At 47.4% G+C, this 11675-nt stretch overlaps 1 protein-coding gene and 1 long non-coding RNA gene across 4 annotated transcripts; both read left to right on the top strand.

The window, feature by feature from the left end:
* Positions 1–1217: 1217 nt before the first annotated feature.
* On the top strand, positions 1218–5398 carry LOC142869597 (uncharacterized). Its single transcript, XR_012918196.1, has 2 exons — positions 1218–2079; positions 4342–5398. It is a non-coding gene; the product is annotated as an uncharacterized LOC142869597 (long non-coding RNA).
* Positions 5399–7930: 2532 nt separating this feature from the next.
* On the top strand, positions 7931–10596 carry PIGC (phosphatidylinositol glycan anchor biosynthesis class C). 3 transcript variants are annotated; one of them, XM_012765131.3, is made up of 2 exons: positions 7931–8055; positions 9199–10596. In XM_012765131.3, the coding sequence occupies exon 2, from the start codon at positions 9412–9414 to the stop codon at positions 10303–10305; it is 894 nt and encodes a 297-aa protein (XP_012620585.1). In that variant the 5' UTR covers positions 7931–8055; positions 9199–9411; the 3' UTR covers positions 10306–10596. The 3 variants fall into 3 exon arrangements, with proteins under 3 accessions (XP_012620585.1, XP_020141041.1, XP_075856502.1); XM_020285452.2 differs by having other exon boundaries at positions 9176–10596; XM_076000387.1 differs by lacking the exon at positions 7931–8055 and adding an exon at positions 8109–8127.
* Positions 10597–11675: the final 1079 nt, after the last annotated feature.

Genomic DNA, 11675 nt, shown 5'->3' with positions numbered 1-11675 from the left:
TTTCAGCCAGTCCCAGAAGCCAAGGCCTGCTCCTCACACTTTACAGTTGGAAACATCCTAATCCCCGAGGACAGCATCTGCTGAGGTTTCTAAGAGCTGGCTCATGGCCCAAGTCCTTGACCTTCTTGAATCCTTGGTAAAGAGACAGAGAAAATTTCTTTCTCTCCCTCTCTCTCCCTGTCCCTCCATGTTCTCTCCGCCCCCCACACACACCTGTTCACATAAAAACCGAAACTGTAAGCACCAGATGGTGATTTAGAAAAGGGCCTCCCAAGCATGATGTGAAGAGCATAGACGGATCAGCTTCTTTCTGGCCCCTGGACACCTCTGTTCCTTTTCTCCTTTCTATTTCTTACCTGACAGACACCTCACAGGCCAGCTGGCTCAACTCTTTCAATGAACCCAGTGAGGAAACTGTGGCCCACAAACGTTAAGAGATTTGTCCAATATCACATCTATTTAGTTTCAGTCAGCTAGAAAGTTTAAGGAGTCCAAGACAAACTATCTTTCCTTTGGGGAAGAGCGGACTCTTAGGACGCACATGAAGGCATAATTATTCCTATACCATGTAGAGTCCAAAAAGCAGTGCTCAGAGAATTATTTTCGATATTTCAAAAATACCTAATGATAATTACACATTTTCCTTCTATCCGAAAATACCAGCCATTTCAATTAAAGAATAAAGCTGAATATAGTTTCAAAAACACTCTTACTGTTCACTAGGAAAAATTTTAAGCATATATAAAATAATAGCCAGCCATTCACCTATCGTCCAAACTTATTAAATTTGATTTTTATTACATTACTATTTCAGGTCAATGGTGTTCATTACTATTTCTCCTTAAAAATTGCATTTGTAGTTATATGCATTTGATCAATATAAACAATATAAATATAAAAAGGACTTAGGAGTATATGAGGGAGTTTCCTTGGTGGTCATGAGCTTTCAAAATTTAGAGTCAATGGGAGAGAAATTATAAAAAGAGTTCTTAGCAGTGAAAAAGTAGGTAGTCACCTCCTATACATTTTCCCATCTGTGCCTGTGCTACTGCACAATCTTTGAGCCAGAGCTTTTTGCAACAGGTCTTCTAAAGGCAAAATAAATAATGTTTTCATCTTTACTCTGACTCATTGGACTGGAACAATAAACCGAGATCAAAGTGAGTGGAAGGGGAGTGGGGGCAGGGAGTGAGAGGTGTGGTGGCATTCACGGAGGACAACATTTGTAGTCTACTGACAACTGAGGAGCTCCAGCTAATTTGCACTTAACCCAAGCAAGTGGCAAAGGTGTTTTGGGGTCTCCAGCTGCAGTTCCCCGTGTCACCCACATCCATCTGCTTTTGCCTTGCTGGGGATCACCAAGGAAGTTGCCTCTTGGCCCCATCAGCCAACTGTGACGATGCGCCTTCCTGTTTGTCCGCGCCTCCAGGAGTCTTGAGTCAATGCCTGGCAATGGCGGGTGAAAGCAGTGACTAAGGAAGAGGCCTCTCCACAGCAAATGTTTACTTGAGGAAATGTTTAGCTTCATTTCTTTGTCTTCATTTACCGCTTTTCTTCTCTGTCAGCTCTGCCTCTCCTTTTGTTTCCCTTGTCGTGTTTTTGTGTGTGTCTCCCTCGCGGTCTGTGCCGCCTCCCTGTCACTGTCCGGGAGCCTGCTCCCCCTCTGTCTACTCAGAGCCTCCTGGCCAGTTGGTGTTCAAAGTGCTGCTCCTTGACCTGTGACGACGGGAAGGGGGCCAGGTGGCAGGACCTTTGTGCCCAGGCGCAGGGCCGGGCCTCTGGCTACTGCAGGACTGCCGGCAGCCTCTCGGCAGGGCGCGGGTCTCTGATCTAGAGGACGAAGGGAGAGACTGTCCTCAGGACACTCCGCTCCGGGAGAAACAGCACTTTCCAGAAGGGGGCAGCTGCCGGCTGGGTCGGCGTTCACCTCAGCGCAGACGCGGGCCGGCTTTCGCGCTCTCCGCGGACTCTGGGGCTGGATTAGTCTGAGTGACAGGCAAGGGTCTGACTGGAGGTTCCTGCCTGGCGCCCCAACGGAACAGCATCCGGGTCCCCCGCTTGTCCTTCCAGTCTGCAAGGGTGAGTCTCTCTCACCCAAAGGACGAGGCTGAAGCACCTGTGCTCTCCTCTCCTGGTAGGAGCAGCGTATTCGTGACCTGCCTCAGTCTACCCCTGTGGCCGCCCCCGCAGCTACCGGCCCCGCGGCGGGAAGCCGTTGCTCTTCACTGCCATCTAGCGGCCATCCCTGACGATTGCAGCCACGAAAGGCAAAGCCCTGCTGGAGGGTGGCCTGTCACTTCCCCGTCATTGTTAGTGCTTTCTTTCCCCATCCTTGGCTGCAGCCAGGCTAGAGCCTGGCGTCTTAGTGCCGAGGCTGCCACAATGCAGAGACCCAGAGCAAACCCAGGACCAGGAGGCGTTCGGCAGCAGGTGAAGAGCCTGCTTAAATAGGAAGTTTCAAAGAGACTTGGGGACTGCAAGACTTCTTGCTGGTTCTGTAGCATTTGCCAGGCCAGTCCTGCCTCCCCACTTGGCCTCCACCCAGTGCATGTCATGCCGGCCAATCTCACATACTCGCCGGTCCAGGGTGTTGGGGGAACTAAGGAGGTGACGCTCAAGCACAGCTCGGACCCTGACACTCCAGTACTGAAAACCAGGAATGTCTCCTCACTGCTCTTGGCTTTTGGGGTCCTCTGCGCTCCAGCTGGGCCCACCCATCTCCTTGCTTCCCTTCCACGTACGCCCATGATTCTTCGATGTTCTTCAAGCATTTCCTGCAGGCTCAGTCTCCACCTCTTTGCGGACACTCTTCCCCTCACTTAAGAGTCTTTGCAGTTTTTCCTCCTCCCCTGGCTCTTCCCCTCCACTTGCGAAAATGCATCTTCCAGATCCGTTGCAGACGCAACGTCCTCCTGAATCCCTCGCTCCCTCGCTCCGCCTCTGCTTGCCCCTCTCAACCCAGAGGTGACCTTTCCTCCCACTTCTCCTGCGAGCGCTCTGCCCCTCTCTGAGGCTCACTGGGCTGTCCTGTCCCTGTCCCGTCTGCCCACTCGCTTCTGTAGGCCGTAGCTGCCTTACTCATCTCTGCATCTGCGTTACAGCAAATGAAAGGGGCTCAGGAAGCCTTTATCGACTGACGCCGGGGCTCGGATGCGTTAGGGGCGCCGTTTCAGGCGCTGCCTGCAACGGCTCTGTGAGCAACGTGCAATGCTTCGGGTGAAGAGACTGAGTGATCATCACGAGTGATCTCTCTTTCCGCCTCAGGGAGGTGCTGACTGCACAGGCACTGTTGGGCCCCCAGAGGCCGCTGCGCTGCACAGTGCCACCGAGTGTCACTCTGCAGCCGGTAGAGGGAAAATGAGTTTTCAGTGTAAAAGAAATAGTCAATTGGGGGAAGGGGTTAAAGACCCCAGAAACAAGGATTGGTTCCAAACAGGCTGAGAAACAGTCCTGAAGATCTTGGGGATACAGATTCCTCTATATTTAATTTTCCCCTGTTTTTGATGATTCTAACCTTCTGTCTTTATTCTTAATTCTAGTGGGCTGGGGCCCTAGGGCACCTGAGACAGGGTTACGGGGTTGGTGCTCATTCATTTCACTCAACAAATATTTCTTGAACACTGATGATATACCAGGCACAGGGCTGTGCTGAGCAGATAAAAAAAAAAAACGTATTCACATTCTATGTCATCCTAGAACTTCTATTGGTTGTATTTCAGTTAAAAACTTTGAGTACCTTAGATAAGACATCTGGAACTTGAAACATAATTGGCAAATTCACATCCTTCTTGGATGAAGTCAGAAAAGTGGCAGAGGAATGAGGAGATCTAAGTAAGCAAAACAAGAGAAAGTTAGAACCACAGTCCCTGGTTTGAAGAGCCAGGCTCTCGGTTGTTTCTGAGCGAACACAAGGGACGCCCCTTAGTGAGCGGCCTCCCGCTGCAATTCTGGAAGGCTCAGGCCATCAAGCAGCTCCCCAGAGATGGCTCTGCTCTCCTGTGTCACTTTGGCTTCTCTGCTCCTTTTGTTTGCACTAACCAATGCCAGTGCTGGATTGTCAGACAGATAAGGCATTATCTTATTGTCAGACAAATAAGGCAGGAAACAGATTGTTCATGAAAGCAGATGTGTAACAAGTGAGACGCACCCCGGGTCTCCTCGTCGGAAAGGTCTGCATTAAAGTCTTTGGTATTTAAGCAGTGCCCATCCCTCCGTGCCTGGCCTGCCTCCTTGGAGCACGTGTCCCTGCACACTGAGACAGTCCACCTGTTTCCTCCACAGAACACCTGCTCCCTCCCGCCACTATTGTCCTCTGGAACGGTCTTTCTTTCCGGTTAGCAGGTGAAGCAGGGATGCTGCAGGAACAACACTGGTTCTCATCACAGGGGGCCCTGCCTGCAACCCGCCTCGCCTGCCCGTGGGGTTCGTCTCATCACCGTGTTGAGGGGCGGAGGCCTGCGGGCTAACCGCACTGTGCCTGTGCATGCAGCGCTGTGCCTGCCCCGGCATGTGCGTGCGGCGTGGAAACTCAGGGGCCTGATAGTTTTGCCAAGAACACCTCTTCTCATTAACAAGGAAAGATTTCATTGTTCCTTGTTCGTTGAAAACAAAAAGGTTGGTGTTCATGAGGCATTTCTTGTTTCATTTCTCCTCACCACTTCCCTGGGCCCTGAGAGACCAGGAGAGGCGGGCCTGAGCCCAGCTTCCCCATAGACTTTGTCTTTGATACAAGAACAGGCTGCCTTGGACTTGTCACCAAATGCTGACCAGGAGAGGCCGGAAGGCCAGTTTAAAGCTGCTTCAGTACACAATAATCGTATTATAAACAGAACCTCTGCATGACCTGCAGGGCTTTGCAGTCTGACGGTGAGCGTGGCTCTGACACTGGCAGCCAACCTGACAAGAGTCTTCACAGGAAGTGGATCAGCGCAGGCACCGCCGCCCCGGCCCAGCGCCTCCAGCCCAACCCCGCAAGTGGTTTCCGGAGCTTGTGGTTGGGGTACTCTCAGCTCCTTGCACTAAATGTTCCTTTATCTTTTTCAGACCGTTCTGCATTAGAACTGCCTGCCCAAGGCTATGTAATACTTAAAGCACATTGAGAACTTCCCCTCAAAGTTTCAGAAAAAAGGTTTTGCTACGAATAAACAGCTTGGAACCCAGACTTTCTGCCAAAAGAGAAGTTTCTAATCCTTAAGAATGGTTGAGATTTACGCAAACCATCATTTTGAAAGACTTGGCATTCCTGTCTTGTCCTCCTCAGAGCTCAGGGCACCTCACGGGTCCTGTCTTATTATCTTAGAATTCTTGTGAGGTAGGTAAGCTCCATTTCTCTAAACAAGAATTGAGATTGCTGCCCAAATCCTCCCAGAATAAAGATGAATAAAGCTTCACCACCCACCTTCGGTAATTTCTCCATGTGGCTAGCTTAAGTTTGGCTGGCTGGAGGGAATATTAGCCCCTCCCTTTCACACTGTCTGCTCTGACACTCTGTGAATGGGAGCAGGTGCTGTGGATGCCCCGCTGTATTCTGAGCCTGCCCTGCTCCCTGCTTCCCACACTCTGCCACAGGCTTTAGAACTGGGGAACAAGGGAGCTGGGGTAGTATGGGATGGTGGGATGCTATTCCATTAGATGCCAAACACTAGTAACATCACATAAAACATCCAGATTTCTAGTACTGTTAGAAAGACCAACAAATTTGGCCACTGGACTCACACACTGGCTGGGGTAGAGGGCAGGCTGTGTCCTTCGGTTAGGGGGTGATCTCCCACCCACTGCAGCCCCCAGCCAGCCAGCTCTACTCCTTACACCACCCATCTGACTGCCATGGCACGTGAGTTTGTGCGCCACCCCCAAGTGAAAGATACTAGGCTGTCCTTACTCATGCTGATCTTTGAAGTGTTAACAACTCTTCATACGAACTATACCATTTAGTGTTTTTATTTCTTAAGCAAGCCTTTGGGTTGAACCTCTGATTACCTGCTTTAAAAATATTCAAAGTTATATAAAGATAGCAAAACTGAACAATAAACACTTGAAAGCATTTCTGTACTTTGTTCTGAAAATACATAAAACTGTCTAACTGCTTACTGAGAATGTGGTTTGTTAAAAGGTGCAGCAGACAAAGCCAAGGTGTGTCTTTCTGAAGTGGGAGCTAGAGAGAGTGACGGGCTAGCCCTCATCAAGAGTTGCCTATCCTGGGCAGGAGAGTCCAAGGTGGTTACCAAGGTTACCAACAGGAGGAAAAACTCTTTTTGGAGAGTCTCACCTTTCTAGCAAGCTGCCTCACATGCCAGGGGCTAAACCTTGTTAGTCTGTGATGTGCCTGTGGAATGGCCTGTGGGCCTCCAGTTTCTCCAGTTCACCCCCACATTTCCTCACACCCACCCTTCCTTCCACTCCCTTTACATGTTATTTCCTCCAAATGTGAAAAACGGAACTGTGTGTCCTACAGTGATTTGTTTGGAGGGGGCGAGACTGATGAAGTTGGAGGAGAGTGCCTTAAGGTTAAATACAGATAGTTGCTACTCTATAAAGATGGGAAGTTCTGGTTCTAGACTTTTGCTGGTTAAAATTTTGAAAGTTTCAAACTAAACCAGAGGAGAAAAGTTGGGTGAAGAACACGATAGAAGGGTGTTTACAGGCAGTGTCCTGGGGCAAGATTCTCTTATATGTTGAGTGGTGGTGGTAGAAAGGGAGGTCATTTGGGATCTCATCTCCTCTAGCCAGACCTATTTATCATTTTTATCTGAGAAACTCAGGACATTTCTGTTTTGTGAGCAGTTGGCTAGGGTTTCTCAATTGATTGGAAGTGTGCCTCTGATAACTGCCCCCATGCCTTAAGAAAGCACCTTCTCTAAGACCTTTCTTGAAGACTTTGAACTCAGTGGCTGAGCAGTTACCTTTTGGGGAGGCTGAGCACTAGGGGCTTGTTTACCAGGCTGGCTTCACTAAGCCAGGGAACCTTGCCAAATTTTGGAACAGAAACCTGGAGAGAAATGGAAAGAGATCATTTTGCATAATTTATCACACTTAACCACTGCTATCATGACAATGACCAAAGTAAGCTAATAGCAGCCATATGGGAGTCAACACTCTACAAAACATTTTATATTTCACTCTTTTAACCATCCCATAAAGTAGCCAAGAGCAAATAGTGTCATCTCCACTTTACAGATGAAGATAGTGTGATTTGCCCTGAGTCATACAGCTAGTAAATGGGTTCATGTTTTCTGACTTTTATTTCCACTATATCCTGTGTTTCACTTTGCTTTTTATTACTTCCATCTGTTTACACATCTGCTAATATTTCCATGAATTCAGCTGAATATTAGCAATCTCTGTCCCAAGCCTCTGGCTATGTTTCAGACACAGGGCCCTCCACCCTCAAAGAAAGAACCAAGCTTTGAAGCTATAGACTACAGGGCATTGATCTCTGTTCATCTACTTCCCAGATACCTGGCTTTGGAGAAATTCCAACTTCTCTGAGCCTCAGATTTGTCCACTATGAGAAGGGAGTTGATATTATCAGTGTAAAGGTCAATGCATGGGAGAGTTCCATGAGAGCAGGCATTTTTATCTGTTCATTTGCTTCGGTATCAGGAGCATCATAAACAGTGCTTATACCTGAAGGTAACTTGCTGAGTATCTGGAGTATATGGAGGCATGGGAAGTCCTTAGCTGAGGACCTGTATTAATGACAGGAGCTCCACAAAAGTGGCTGTTATTAATTCTCTTTTACCAGCCCAGCCTCTTTCCCTGTCTTTTCTTGCCTTACCCAGCCCTTTGGATGGCCAACCCCTTGTCTTTCTGCTGGGGATTTGCTCTCCTCTTGGGATAGGTCTCCGGGAAGAGGAGCTCGGAGGTCCTCTGAACAGCCAGGAGGGGGCAGCAGCGACCTCACAATGCTTCCGGCCTGGGCAGGGCGCTCTTGCCGCGGAGGTTGTGGCGGACCCGGAAGTGCTCGGCCGCAGTCGCAACGCCCGGCGCCCCGGATGGGGAAGGAGGCGGCGGCCGCCGTCCGCCGGCCGCGCACCCCTAGGATTTCACGGGCAGGTGGGTTCTGTGTGGCCGTCAGTGTTTCCGGACCTCCTTCCCCTCTGCCATCCCCCGCAGGCCCGAGGCCGGGTGAGAGGCGGCGGCGGCGGGTGGGGGAGGCCCGGAGGGCGATGGGGCACCCCTGGGGTCACCCTACTCGACCCTTCCTGCCCGCGCCCAGCCCATTCCCGAGCTTGCGGGCGGGCGTTGCCCTTTTTGGCTCTGCGGACCCTCGAGCCCCGGCAGCGGCCGAGATTCCCGGCTGGGTCCCTGCTGCGGTGAAGGGGGCTCCGGGGTGTGTAACTTGCAAAGCACAACCTGTTGTGGTCTCCGTGGAAGAAATAAGGTCGGGCAATATGATTTTTTTTTTTCCCCTCAGATTTGCTGGAAGACCTGGGTATTTTTGATTCTTAGTTTCCCATTGTGAAAAAGGAATGATTGTCTTTTTCGATCCTCACAAAGAGTTTCGCTCTTTTAAGTAGAATGACAGCTCTTTAAAGGATGTTAAGCTCAGTTAATAGATGAAACATCTTTAGTTTCTTTAAGTCCTTGTTTTTGGCTAAATAAACCTTAGAGCTCATGCCTTTCAGCGTTGTGCAGTTTGCTGTTGTCTTTAAATAAGTAACTTTAAAACATAACATCCTTTTAGAATCCAATAAAAGGTATGGATTCTGTACCTATAAATTTGCATCAACTTCAGATACATGTGAACCCCTGAGTTAAGAACTGGCTTACAGGGAGATATGATGTGAGGCACAGGCTTTGGGATCAGACTTTGGTTTGAATCCTGCACCACTCTGTTACCTTAGGCCAAAGTGCTTAAGCAATTTGAATTTCAGTTTTTGTGTTGTTTTTTGTTTGTTTGTTTTTTACTAAAATGGGATTAATATTAACTTGCAAGGTTTTGAAGATTAAGTAAAAGAAGATACGTAAGGTAACTTGATGCGTAGGCACTCAATAAGTGATAGCTAACAGATATCTATTATTATTCAAGGATTATAATTTAAAAACCTGGAATGCATTTTTAATGTTCCAAATTATAAGATGGCCACCACATATATTTTGCTCAGACTTTTAGTGAAGTAAGTTGGTTTAGTTTTAACTCAGTCCTACCCATGATCTTTTACAACTTTCATAGGTTCATAGTCTCTCTTTTTCTAGGAACTTGGCTGTATTGTCCTGTATCAGAGAACAAACTCACCTATTGCAGGCCTACCCTGGGTTGCTGCCTTTGAAAACAAGGAAAGGTTGGTAGAATATCAACCACAGCATGGAATTTCCAGAGAGATCTTATTTCAAAACTTCATAAAGAACGAGAACCACATGAACCTCTGCGAAAGAGATTGAATTAGCCTGAGTTTGAGAGAAGGGATAATGTGTGCCCAACCTGTAACTAACACCAAGGAAGTCAAGTGGCAGAAGGTCTTGTATGAGCGACAGCCTTTCCCTGATAACTATGTGGACCGGCGGTTCCTGGAAGAACTCAGGAAAAACATCCATGCCCGGAAATACCAGTATTGGGCTGTAGTATTTGAGTCTAGTGTGGTAGTACAGCAGTTGTGCAGTGTCTGTGTTTTTGTGGTTATCTGGTGGTATATGGATGAAGGTCTTCTGGCCCCCCACTGGCTTTTTGGGACTGGCCTGGCTTCTTCACTGATTGGGTATGTTTTGTTTGATCTTGTTGATGGAGGTGAAGGACGGAAGAAGAGTGGGCGGACCCGGTGGGCTGACCTGAAGAGTGCTCTAGTCTTCATTACTTTCACTTACGGCTTTTCACCAGTGCTGAAGACCTTGACAGAATCTGTCAGCACTGACACCATCTATGCCATGTCAGTCTTCATGCTTTTAGGCCACCTCATCTTCTTTGACTATGGTGCCAATGCTGCCATTGTGTCCAGCACACTGTCCTTGAACATGGCCATCTTTGCTTCTGTCTGCCTGGCCTCACGCCTTCCCCGGTCGCTGCATGCCTTCATCATGGTGACCTTTGCCATCCAGATTTTTGCCCTGTGGCCCATGTTACAGAAGAAACTGAAGGCATGTACTCCCCGCTGCTATGTGGGGGTCACTCTGCTTTTTGCATTTTCAGCCCTGGGAGGCCTGCTGTCCATTAGTGTTGTGGGAGCCATACTGTTTTCCCTTCTGTTGGTTTCCATCTCATGTCTCTGTCCTTACTACCTCATTCGCCTGCAGCTTTTTAAAGAAAACATTCATGGACCTTGGGATGAAGCTGAAATCAAAGAAGACTTGTCCAGATTCCTCAGCTGAGTTAGGAACCTCCATCACATTTTTAAGGCAAACTGATAGACTAGCCTCCTAAGTAGTAAAAAATTTGAAGACAGTTCCATTCTGGAAGCAGCGTCCTGGTGTGGGTGAGCGAACAGAGATCAAAAGAAAAAAAAATAACCAAATGCTTGGGGGGTGAAGGTGCTTATCCTTTCTGTTATTTTGTGGATGAAAAAGCTTTCTGGGGCCCTCTTGAATTATTGCCTCTAATTCATTATTCGCAGTAACAAATGACGTAATCTGGTTTCTATTAAATAAACAACAACACATCGATGAAGTTGTCTTATGATTTTTCTGTAAGCAGAAGGCAGACAGAAGGGTCATGAGGAGTGAATAGGGAATAGAATGTGTGTGTGTGTGTGTGTGTGTGTGTGTGTGTGTGTGTGTTTGTGTAAAGTCACTTCTCTCTACCCTATTCGGTGTACTAATGTAGCTTTTTTTTTTTTTTAACGTAGAGCTCAAATCCTAGAACACAGGATGCTATGTCCAGTTTTATAGCCCAAGATCGCAGAATTGGCCATTTAACCTTGACTCAGAGTTTCTACTTAGTTCTTAGTGAAGCATGTACACACTAATTACAAAGAAGAGTGTGATGTGTTGTAACACACAAGCAGAATGCTAAGGGAATTCAAATATTCCAGTTGAATTCAAGTTCAACTGGAATATTTAGGAAATGTTTATAAGAGGCAGTGACAATTGAGCTTAGTCTTGAAAGACAGGTGGGGCTTAAGTAGGCAAACGATAGTTTTAGGGCACTGTGTCAAAGGCCTTTAGGGATCAAGTCAGTAATGAAAGCAGGGGAATTTGGCATACTTTGTGTGACTGATGGCAACTGAAACACTGGAGAGAGTGTGCCCTAACCAATAAGGACAACTGCTACTTTGCTCCAACTGATTGTTTTTATTCATAGTTTTGGCCTAGCTTCAGACCTTTATTTCAGATGAAATTCTAAATAAAATCCCAGTAACTGTAAATCTCATTTTTAATATGAAAATGTCTCAAGTTTAATCAGACCATAAAACACATTTGCAGGCAAAATGTGACTGCTAGTATGCCACATCTGTTCTTAGCAAGGCACAAAGATGGGGAAGTGTTTGATGGGAATTCAGAGTTATGGGGATTTGGGGAAGGGGGTGTTGAGAAGAAATTGGAATGGGAAGTTTGAGTAGCAATTTGAAGTCTGTTAATATTCAGTGATTTGGGCTCTATGCTATATATAGATAATGAGGAACAATCCAGCTTGTCTAAGGAAAAGTAAATTATCAAGTCTTAGGTTAGTTAACTGCTATCTTCAGTTTTCATCCGTAAAGTGGGAACAAAGATATCTGACTCTAGAATTATAATTAAATGAG

The sequence above is a fragment of the Microcebus murinus genome, chromosome 2 (assembly GCF_040939455.1).
Source record: "Microcebus murinus isolate Inina chromosome 2, M.murinus_Inina_mat1.0, whole genome shotgun sequence".
Lineage (NCBI taxonomy): Eukaryota > Metazoa > Chordata > Mammalia > Primates > Cheirogaleidae > Microcebus > Microcebus murinus.
Note: the sequence above shows the minus strand (reverse complement) of the source record. Positions and strands in the feature narration are given on the sequence as shown.